We start from the raw sequence: 12,121 nt of genomic DNA on the forward strand, positions 1-12,121 counted from the left end.
CTAAGGCCACCTTTTATTTATTCCATGAAGGAGCATTTTACAACGCCTCCTTTTTAATACGTGTTTTCTCCTACAACAGCAGAGTGCAGCGCCACGTTAAATACGCACTACAATGACAATAGTTTAAAGTTATTTGAAGAATGTTTTATTTTCAAAATGTAAATATGGTTTGGGGGGGGGGGGGGCAGAGCTTTGTGACGTCATATTTGATGGGGGTCTGACTTTTTGTGACGAGGGGGGGTAAAAAATCGGCCAAAATAGTGTGACGTCACTTATGGATGGCCCTGAAACATTAATATACTATTGGCTGCCTTCATAGGTGCTCGCTAACAGCACTTGTCACAACAGTCTGTCAAGGCTATATGAGGGATATTTGTCTTTGTGGGCTACAAAAAGGAATTATTTTCGGTCCAAGGTGGACCAACCCTCAGAGTTCTGTCTCATCTTGGGGTTTTATTTAGTTTCCTGGGCTTCGCTCACAGCTCCTGGCGTTTCGTTTTAGTTTCTTGTGGTTTTATGTTGAGTTGATTGTCACTTTCCTCGCACCTCCGATTAGCACGGTTGGCTACGTACGGTGCGAAAGAAGTTCAACGTGCTTAAGTGTGTGGAGGCGGGCGTGGGTGTCAACCCGTCAGGATGGAACAAGCAAGTCCGTGCGCAGCCGTACAATCTGCGTGACCCGTACACTCCATGCCAGGGAGATTCACATCATGTTTTCTTCTCGTGTTCACCGGCTCGTTAGGTTTTTTTTACAGTTTATTGAGAATTGCCCTGTGTTGTTTTCTTCGCTGCGCAAAGGGGTCTCGTCAATCAACGTAGTATTTGCACGTAGGCATTACCTCACTGCTAAATACTTTAACACGTAGGTCTATTTCATACCTGTCAACCCCTTATCAGTGCCTACTTTATTACACACCAATTCAGATATTATTGGTCACCCCGTGCCCTTATAAATCTCAACTTTAATCTCACAAAGTCCATTCACAAGGGATAAACACAAAAAAAATATACATTTACTTTGCCCGTATTGAAACGCCTGTACGCCGTATGGACCTGAAAACTCAATTTCCCTGTACCAAAACACTGTACAGGGTAGACAACCGTACGGGTTGACCGGTATGCTTTTTGACACACGATGGAAGTGCACGTAATCGTGAGTGAATATGGTTTCGTCGCAGCGACACACCGTCACACGCCCAGCGTTCTCGATACAATCATTGCTGAGCGGTCGTCCCCGTTGAATGCAGTGGGGGGTTTCTCCGTACGTTCTCATTGTCTCGCGCGTTCAAAAATAACTCATCCGTGAACCGGTCAAAACATCCCAATGCGGGACCCTCCTGAAGAAGTCTTAACACTGCAATGATACCAGTTCTAAATATTTATTATTCTGATTTTTTTTTTTTACCCAGGAAAGCCTCGCCGAGTCTCAAGATTCTCTTTTCAGGAGGGTTCTATGTTCTCTTTTCAGGATAAGGCGACGATTGCTGTTGAGTGTCGAGTGACGTGCGGGGCATTTTTCATGTTTGGCAAATTTGGACTGATTCAAAGTTGGACTCAGTGCCCCCCCCCCCCCCCCCATCTTCAAATGTTACGGGATCTTAAACGTCTGCTGTGAAACAATCGGCGCGTGTTATTACAGTTATCATACATCCATCGGAATAAGCAGAGCAGCCTGCTGGATTCGAATCGTAACATGGTGGTGAGATGTTAATTACCTCGCCTGGTATGCAGGAGGTCGTGGGTTCGATCCCAATACGGACGCCTGTATATGTGGAGTTTGCGTGTCTCTCACCGTGGTCATGTGGATTTTTCTCCAGGTCCTCCGGTTTTTCCCTCCACATTTAGAAACGCGCGTTTAGAGTATTTGGTTGCGATACATTTCCACGTGATGATGATAAGCCACTTCGTTGAACTATCATTCGTGATAGCCACGTGGTCGCTTGTGAAAAAGAGCTCCTGCACAGCAGCTCAGTGGGTCTTACCTGGTAAAATAAGATGGTTTAGTTTTCAAGTTTACTTTTAACCTCTGCAACACGCGGGGAACCTGCTAGCGCTGAGCCGTGTCACCGCCCAAGCAGAATGTGGCCGCATGTTTTGAAGCTGCGAATGGCTCCCTATAGTCGTGTCTCTAAGCCCCGACTCTCCTTCACGCCGCGATTGTCTCACTTTGATTTCCCACGTTTTCGTGTTCACCGTTGGCTCTTTACTTCAACGGAGGGCACCAACTCTTGAGCGGTGAGTACGGAACCACACCACGCAACACTGTGAACGCAACACGATGCTTTATTTTTATATTTTATTTCATAGTCTTCAGGGTATAGTAAATGTATCAAAAATATGTTTTATGTATTTTATTAGTGTTTTTAAAGTTAGGTTTAGAAGGTTGCTCGAGAATGCATTACAAAGCTTTGCACTGTATTCGCGGCTAGCCAGACTTTTCAGCTCAGGGTACGAGGAGTGTGGCTGGCTGGGGTTCCAATGCGTGATGAAAGCCACCCACCGTTACCGACCCTGGGGAGGCCTTCATCCTGCATGGGATGGCAGAGGCCTATAAACTAGCATCACGGTACACGGAGCACAATGGGCACTGCCTCTCCACCCACTGTTCACACTCCACTGCACGGCTGCATTATGTATCATTGCGCCCGTTTACCCGAGAAAGCCTCACCGAGTCTCAATAAACTGTTTATTTTTTTTTTCTGGACGGTCCGGCCAAGTTTTAGCAGTAGGGGGCCATGTTGCTTTGTGCATCTCGATCGAGTAATTTGCAGGTAATGTTAATATTTCCATGTTTGGCAAATACCAGTTACCTCGTTATGTTCAGCCAGCCCTCACCTCATCTAACCTCATGACACCTCGTCGCACCTCTTCCAACCTCATCGGACGTCATCAAAACTCATCTCATCACACATGCTGCCCATCCTTTCATTCATTTTCGTTCACCCACAACACATGCACCTCAATGAAAAGCCTACGCTTCATAAGTTACGCTTGTCATGTTACTACCGATGGTCTGAAGTAAACCAACCAGTTACTCTTACACGCAATCCAAAACCTCACTTCTAAATGTAAAAAATTAAGTCAATCTGCATTGAAACGTCCATCAAATGCAAACTGAATCTGTCCGCATCGAGCAGAGGGCCGGCCGGCAGGCTTCTGCGACCAAGCCAAGTCCGTTTCACGGGGCAGCGCCCTTCTCCAGACAACCGTGCCCTGGGCAACCGTGCTTACACATCCAGAGCACGGCTATAGAGTAGCATGGTCCGCATGGGCCTTGTTGCAAGGAATGAAATGCGCTTCTCCCTCCTTGTCTTCTCCCCTCTTCGGAGCCTGGCGTAAGAGGGCCCCCCCTCCGGCGCCTGGGGCCCCCTCTGGCGCCTGGGGCCTCAGTGCAGTTGCACCGCCTGCATGCTCGACAGCCTCGCCCACTGGTGCAGGGGCCGCTAAGAGAATGTTTTGAGTGTATCCCCACACAAAGGGGGTGGAGGGGGTTATCAATTACAGTCATGCTACCCGCGGGCGAATCGCTTGGAAACCCCCAGGGGGAAGTCTCTACAGGTCTTTACAGGTCTCCACTGAACGTGACTGACAGAGAGGATCTATGGCCCGGAGGCGTGAGATTGGCGCAGCCCTTTGTGTCCGCCGCCGGCTGAGATAAGCGTGCGTCTCCACCATTAGGGCACGGCGCGAAGAGAAACGCCTGCTGCTGCTGCTGCTGTTGCTGGGGTGATGAAGATGATGAAGATGATGAAGGCGGCTGCTGGTTCATGAGGACTGGCGTCGCTGTTGCGTCGCCTCTGTCGTCTGGCATGTCGATGCGAACCACGGGTCCCGTGCAGGCCGCCCGAGACGGCGGCGGTGGAGGCGATGTCGTGCCGTAAGTGACCACAGCGAGAGGGTTCCGGAGCTCCGAGGGGCCCCCCCCGGTGTTGCCGCCGCCACCGCCGCCGCCGTTGTTGCCGCACGTCGCGTAGGTAATGAGGTTGTCGGCGTCGGTGCCGGAGCTGCCCTCGGCCTGGTCGCTCAGCGTGCTCACCTCCATGTGCAGGCTCTTCACGCTGCTCGACCGCCTCCACCAGCTGTTCTGCCTGCTCCCACTGACGCGCACGCAAACGCGCGTTAGAGTCGGTAAGGCCCACCGAGCTATGTAGCTCTTTTTCAGAAGCGACCAGGCCACAAATGAAAGCTCAACGAAGCGGCTTACCACGTGCACATTTATCGCAGCCAAATATACTCTGCATGTTTATGACCATTTTTATTTCTGGTCAACGCTGCCGACACCACGCCTCGCCATCGCCTCCTTCCTTCTGCACTGTTTTTTTTTTATTAAGAAATTAGTTTTCAATTTAGATTTAAAAGTGCATAGCTCCTAGGGCTTCCTAATAAAAGTTGCGTACCATATCCTGTCATGAAAGCTGAAGGGGGTTGGGGGGGTGTGGGGAAACAGGCCACCTGCAAAGAATTCGGAGATCTACAATCAGGCCACAAGAACCCCATGAATGCTGTTATTTTAATACGAAGAATGTAAACAATCCATAATACACGTTGTTTTTTGGGTTAGATCGTGTAAATATAAATGCGTCGTTAGACCCGCCACCGCCCGGTGTGCTGTACTAGTAACGGATTTGCATGTTCTGTTAATGTGACAAACCTTACTAACTGGTTGTGTCTGGTGGTGGCGGGTTTAACGGCACATGTATACAATTACGCGATCTAACCCAATAAAACCTGTATTATGCCGACTATAATCACCCAGGAATGTCTGTCCTGAACGCTCGTGACGTCACTCCACATTGACCAGCCCCCCTAATTAATATTCATGAGGTGACGTCCTCAAAGTGGACACCGCCCCACCCCTCCTCATTAATAATCATGAGCAAGTGACGTCACTCCACGTCGACCAGCCCCCCTCATTAATAATCATGAACAGGTTCAAAGAAAATAAAAAAACGACGACGTTTCGATCGCAACGCTTGTGTTGCGATCGAAACGTCGTCGTTTTTTGTTATTTTCTTTGAACCTATCTCCGTGACTTTACCGAAAGACCCAAAGAATATGAATTCCTGCAGTCACCAAAGCTGTAAGTTAAGAATCATGAACAGGTTACGTCCTCCACATGGACCCCTCCCCTCATTAATAATCATGAGCAGGTAACGTCACTTCACATCGAACAGCATCCCTCATTAATAATCAGGTGACGTCCTCCAAATGGGCACCTCCCCCCCGCCATTAATAATAATTGGCGGGTGACGTCACTCCACATGGGGGGCGAGGCGCCTCCTCCCCCCTCCTCAGCGTCAACTTACAACCCTCACTACAGAACCTGCACGTCACGTGATCTCCGTAACGCTGTTGTTGTGACATAGAAGTAAAAATGACGTCATAATGAACAAGGGATTATAACCTTTAAATGACATAGGTCTGTGTCACCGCGCCATTACAAATTGCACACGAATAGATGCAATGAATATCACGTCAAAGGTCTGTGCTTTTCGCTTGCAAGTTTCAGATTTACTGCAATACACCCGTCCTTGGACGGGCAAAAGGCTGCGGATGATATTGGTCGCGAAAGCCCACTCCGTGTTAAACCAATGCAGACAAGAATACTTTTAACGAATTCATGTCCCCGTCTGACACAACAGCGACGCTCCTTAATCACCGCCAATTAACTCGTCACTCCCCGCCCACCTCCCCCCTGCCCTGGTAAATCTTGTGAGTTAAGTGACGCAGCCAACAGACCGTAAGGGAACAATGCCGTACAGTGTGAGGGAATCTGAGCGATGCAGAAACATGCTAGAAACAATTAGAGAGAAAACTTGGGTTATGAAATACATTTACACAGGAGTACAGTTTATCCCCGCAGCTAGGGTTGGGGGTAGTAAATCAAACCTTGATCTTGTGTTCATGATTTTGGAAATATTTTTGGTAACCCCTGCTATGTATGTAAAGGTGATGGTTTTGATTGGGTCCTCAGATGGTTCTTTCCCAACGGTTGGGGTGATAGCTTTATGGATTGTGTAGTCTGAATATCCATTCATCTTGAGGGCTTGGTGTACGTGCTCCAGTTCACTGGCTAGGTGGTGATGGTCATTGAAGATTTGGTCCAACAAGGACTGAATGCTGATGTACCTGCCCTGGTTAGACACTGCCTCACCAACACTTACTTCACTTGGAATGGAACATTCTACAAACAAGTTGAAGGTAGCCCAATGGGTTCTCCCTTATCTCCAGTTGTAGCCAATGTTTTCATGGAGAAATTTGAGACAGATGCCATCCAGGCATCCACCCTACATCCTTCCTTGTGGAAGAGGATACGTAGATGACACGTTCGTCATCTGGCCACATGGCCTACCAGCGTTGAGCCAATTCTTCAACCACATTAATTCCATACACCTAGCCATCAAATTCACCATGGACGTGGAAAAGGATGGCAAGTTACCATTCTTGGATGTTTAAATCGAAAAGAGACCAGATGGCTCAATGGGACACTGTCTACAGTAAAACCACCCATACAGATGCCTACCTAAAACCTGACTCCCACCACCATCCATCCCAGAAGAATTCCCATCAAAACTCTACACTAGGGGTCCCCAACCCCTGGGCCACGGACCGGTACCGGTCCGCGGCCTGTTAGGAACCGGGCCGCACAGCAGGAGGTGAGCGGTGGGCGAGCGAGCGAAACTTCATCATCTGTATTGATAGATGAAGCTTCATCATCTGTATTGATAGATGAAGCTTCATCATCTGTATTGATAGATGAAGCTTCATCATCTGTATTGACAGCCGCTCCCCATCGCTCGCATTACCGCCTGAGCTAAGCCCCTATAAGATCAGCGGCGGCATTAGATTCTCATAGGAGCGCGAACCCTACTGTCAACTGCGCATGCGAGGGATCTAGGTTGCGCGCTCCTTATGAGAATTCAGAATCCGACACTTATTTTAGTCCGCCCATTAATTTATTTACCATTTCCGTCCGTGCCTCTTTCCCGCACTGCGCACTTGTCTCAGTCACAGTTTTGGTAAGCCCACAAGCTCTAACCCCTAGTGGCCACAATGAGTAAGCCCACAAGCTAACCCCTAGTAGCCACAATGAGTAAGCCCACAAGCGAACCCCTAGTAGCCACAATGAGTGAGCCCACAAGCTAACCCCTAGCCAGAATGGGTAAAAAAGCAAACGTCTCTAGAGAGCTTCTTTGAAAAGGGGGAAAGACCCAATGATGAACCCCCCCCCCATCCGTGAAAAAATTGTCTTCCACGAAACTGGTCCCTGGTGCCAAAAAGGTTGGGGACCGCTACTCTACACCATAGAGCTCGTATTTCCGACCATCACCATCAATCTACGTGGCTTTACCGAAGGACCCATAGAATATATATGGGTAATATTTGTCTTTACATATGGGGACAGGGGGGGGCAGAGGAAGGGAGTCTTTTCAGCTCTGGTGGCAATGACACCCAGCTCCTGCCCCCGTCTGCACCACCAGTGCTCAAAGCCCGAAGCTTCTTGACAGTTGCTTTGTAAATATTCACCTATCTGGGCCGCACAATAACACCGACATAACACCTGCCTCCAACACCTGCTGTTTAACACTCGAGTTCACCTCCCTACTCTGTCTTTGAACCACAGCTATCGACAACAACAGGAGCTGCTTCGGGGCCTTCTTTGTACCCAGTAACGCGGGGCGGTGGCGGCTGAGCAAGCGGGCTACAGAGTCACGAGCCCTGCAAGTCCTGGACAACTGCCACCTGGATCCATCGTCCTTCATGAGACAGCAAAACGGCGACCACTTTGTGGGCAGCCGGCAGTGGTCGTCTTACGGAGAGACTTAAGATCAGAAGCGACCTGGCCATAAATGATAGCTCAACGAAGCGGCTTATCGTGTGGAAATTTATCGCAGCCAAATACTCTAAACGCACCTCGATTCCAAATGTGGAGCGAGAAAAACCCGAGGACCCGGAGAGAAATCCACGCGACCACGGGGATAGAGAGACATGCAAACTCCAAATATACAGCAGCAGCAGGCGTCGTCAGGGTCGGGATCGAACCCACGACCTCCTGGATACCAGGCGAGGTAGTTAACATCTCCTAGCCACCGTGATGATGATGATGAGAGAGAGAGAGACACGCAAACTCCAAATATACAGCAGCAGGCGTCGTCAGGGTCGGGATCGAACCCACGACCCCCTGTATACCAGGCGAGGTAGTTAACATCTCCTAGCCACCGTGATGATGATGATAGAGAGACACACAAACTCCAAATATACAGCAGCAGGCATCGTCAGGGTCGGGATCGAACCCACGACCTCCTGCATACCAGGCGAGGTAGTTAACATCTCCTAGCCACCGTGATGATGATGATAGAGAGACACGCAAACTCCAAATATACAGCAGCAGGCATCGTCAGGGTCGGGATCGAACCCACGACCTCCTGCATACCAGGCGAGGTAGTTAACATCTCGGCACCGTGGACCCCAATGCGGGCCTGCACACGCCGTGTGCTGATCATGGGGGTTATCTAACCATACTTCACTGCACACAAGCTCATCCACACAAACACGCACACACCTGCGCGTGCCGAGATGGAAGAGCAGCGACGAGATGATGAAGAGGAGGCAGATGAGCAGTGTGAGTCCACACCAAAACCCGATGACGATGGAATCTGGACAATATGAAGCGTCACAGGGTCAGCCATTAAAGAGGAATTAAGTTTGTATTTCATGATCGTCATCATCATCGTCGTTATTTATAAACATGTGAGACCCCATTGAGACCGCAGGTATATATTTCAAGTTCATCATCAGCCATGTACAAACCACTGCTGGATGGCGACACGACAATGTAATAAAAAGAAAGCTATATATATTCTTGGTTCTTTCGGTAAAGTCACGTAGAAGGGAAACAATAAAATAATAAAAATATAAAACATTTTATTGCTTCCCTTCTACGTGACTTTACCGAAAGAACCAAGAATATGTATCCCTGCAGTCACGAAAGCTTTAAATAAATAAAAAAAGCTGTTTTGTCAATCCACTGCTAGATGAGGGTCTCCCCACACAGTGCGGATCGTGGGGGTTATTTGACCATATTTCACCATGGTCAGTGCAGGCCGGTAAAGGCAAGGGGAGGAGCACAGTGCTAGAAGTAGAAAGCAACAAATGTATTTTTATGCACTGCCCTCCGCCGCCCCCGCCACGTAGCCCAGCAGCAGCACGGCAGTCACCCATCCAAACGCGATTTAGGCTCAACCCCGCTGAGCTTTGGAGAACGGCGCACTCCAGGCTACTTGGTCAAGTTCTCCTAGATCAACTCGCCCTCAAGTGAGCACCCGGTCCAGCCCGCAAGACACCGTGGAGGCACCGCTGCCTCGTGCACCGTGCCAGGCCGCGCTCGGCTGTGCCGGGGCGCCTGCTTTGACGGGCCGAGAGGGGCCAGTGTCCAAGTCGATTTCCTTTGACTCGAGGCGAGAGCTCGAGAGACCGGGGTGAGAGTCTTGTCGGCGAGGGCGGCGCGGGTCACCGACACGACAAAAGCAATCGCGAAAAAACCAAAAAGTAGAGCAGCCGAGCAAAGCCAAAGAAAAACACAACACAACCGGTCTTGCAGAACTGAAGATCCCACACGGACGTAAAACGGATTCAACGTCTTGGCACGACGGCGGAAGCGCTGTCGCCCGGGAGCGGCAGCTTCGCCAATACTGCAGGTGATGGAGTGCATCGCCGCTCCTTTGCCAAATATCTTGCCGAATGAAAATGTTGACCATGGGTCGGATATGGCTCGTCAACGAGCAAGCCCCGTGCCGTGTGGGTGCGTGCGCTTTGCGGCGAGCGGGTGGAAGGGATGGGACGAGTGCGGGTGGTGCTCGCGTGCCGTACATTTGTTCACCGTGAGGTCTTCGAAGGAAATCTCATCGTATTCGTAGTAGTACTCGTACTCCAGAGATTCGTCCTGGTGCGAGTAGCTGGCGTTGGGAAGCGCGTTTCCTGGCATAGCTGTCCCCACTCCGAGGGAGCTGCGCGCACACACACACAAAGACAAAGATCCCCCATGTAGCCTTAACAGACTGTTGCGGCAAGTGCTGTTAACGAGCACCTTTGAAGGCCGGCATGGCACACGAGGGGGTGGGTGGCCAGCACCGCGCCGGGCCGCCTTTGTCTCATCGGTGAGTGATGTTTACACACCGCACCAGTTACACGTTTGAGGCTGAGTCGACCTAGGGGAGGCCCAGGACCGGTTCAAATAATCGTCACTGGTGGTGGCCGTGAGCGGGAATCGAACTCGAGTCGCCGGGTTCGTAGCGCAGCGCGCTAACCATATAGGTACACATACACGCACTTGCTGCAGACACACAACTTTCAGGGTGCGTACGGCAGTAAACGACTGAAATAATAAAGCAATGCTGCGCGAAGAACGCCTTAGACCTGCAACACATTTGTATTTCACTTTACCCGCGATCAGCAGGCACACTCCGTTACGCTTCCACATGCGCGGGTCACATGACAGATGTGACGTCACAGCTCACTTGCTGTGCAAACAATAAATGCATTATTGAGCTCTTCCCCCCCCCCCCCACAAAAAAAGTGTATCTTTATAATTTTTGCATGGTGTACAGTCTGGAAAGTACCCACATGGCAAATTTCCAGTTGCATGTCGGGAAGTACGCTAAACATTCTGAACAGACACACACATTCACAAATTTGCCTTTAATATATATGGCGATAACGCGTGAGCGCAAATGCTATTTCGCGAGCACCTGCGGCGGTCGGCATATCACGTGAGGGCGTGGCGTGGCCAGAGAGCATCGTAACACGCGCGCATACAAAGCAGGTACGCTTACACAAGAATGGACAGGCAAACACAGACGCAAAATATGTACGTATGCCCGACGCATCGCGGGCGATCTTATTTTTAGTCAACTGGAACGGCGTAAGCGGCGAAGGGTGCAACGCTATTATAGCCCCGTGGCGGCCGTGGGGCTTGCTTGACCTCGCTTCACCACGCCAGTCAGCGCGCGTGGGGGTTGGCGAACCGGTAGAGACGTCGCTCACCACTGGCGTGGTTCGAGGCGCCGGTGCGTTGTCCTGCTGCCTTTAACGGCCTTTAAATTGCAACCGTTCCAGAACCTTGCTCGTGTCGTCTTAGGGGTCCGCCGTCTACGACTCGACCCAGCCACCGCTCCTCCGTACTCTTCATTGGCTCCTTTCCGCCAGCAGGACAAATAATGAAGCTGCGCCTGCCTTTGTCATCACGCCTTCACCACCGGTTCACCATCACAATACCTTGCCTCACTCATACCTGTCAACCCCTTATCAGTGCCCTACCTTATTACAGACCAATTCAGACCTTATTGGTCACCCTGTGCCCTTATAGATCTCAACGTTCATCCTACAAAGTCCCATCACAAAGGAGAAACACAAACAAATAGACAATAAACACTGCCCGTATTGAAACGGCTGTACGCCCTATGAACCTGAAAACTCAATTTCCTTGCGAGTATATGGATAAACCATATGGGTTGACAGGTATGCTCACCACTCTCGCCCCGCATCGAACACTCACAGTAGAATCCTACGCAGCAGCGTCACTCAAAATCTGCTTCAAAAACCAAAGGTCTCGCAACTGTTACAGCCTCACGTCGGTATACACTAAATTTCCATACACTACACTATACATTACACTACTATACACTTCACTATACACTACTATATACTACACTACTATACACTACTACATACTACACTACTATAAACTACACTACTATACATTACTACACGACTTTACACTACACTATACACTACACCAAACACTACTATACACTCACTACATTATACTGTTACAGCCTCACGTCGGTATACACTAAATTTCCATACACTACACTATACATTACACTACTATACACTTCACTATAAACTACTATACACTACACTACTATACACTACTACATACTACACTACTATACACTACTATAAAGTAAACTATTATACACTACTACACGACTTTACACTACACTATACACTACACCAACCACTACTATACACTCACTACACTATACTGTTACAGTCTCACGTCGGTTCTCTGCTTTCACCCCCTCGGTGTGGAACTCTATCCTGATTGCACATCAAGAAA

At 49.6% G+C, this 12,121-nt stretch overlaps 1 protein-coding gene across 2 annotated transcripts in view; it reads right to left on the reverse strand.

Moving 5' to 3' along the window:
- Positions 1-2,265: 2,265 nt before the first annotated feature.
- The window catches only part of LOC116952965 (uncharacterized), a 35,332-nt gene continuing 25,476 nt past the window's right edge, over positions 2,266-12,121 (reverse strand). For both annotated transcript variants that reach the window (XM_032972731.2, XM_032972730.2), the window contains exons 2-4: positions 9,871-10,007; positions 8,564-8,657; positions 2,266-4,097 (exon numbers count right to left, since the gene is read on the reverse strand). In XM_032972731.2, coding sequence (XP_032828622.2) covers positions 3,563-4,097; positions 8,564-8,657; positions 9,871-9,985 — 744 coding nt within the window. In that variant the 5' untranslated portion in view covers positions 9,986-10,007 and the 3' untranslated portion in view covers positions 2,266-3,562. The remainder of the gene's footprint in view (positions 4,098-8,563; positions 8,658-9,870; positions 10,008-12,121) is intronic.

Source organism: Petromyzon marinus, chromosome 49, assembly GCF_048934315.1.
Source record: "Petromyzon marinus isolate PM22_M1 ecotype Great Lakes invasive population chromosome 49, UKy_Petmar_22M1.pri1.0, whole genome shotgun sequence".
Classification (NCBI taxonomy): Eukaryota; Metazoa; Chordata; class Hyperoartia; order Petromyzontiformes; family Petromyzontidae; genus Petromyzon; species Petromyzon marinus.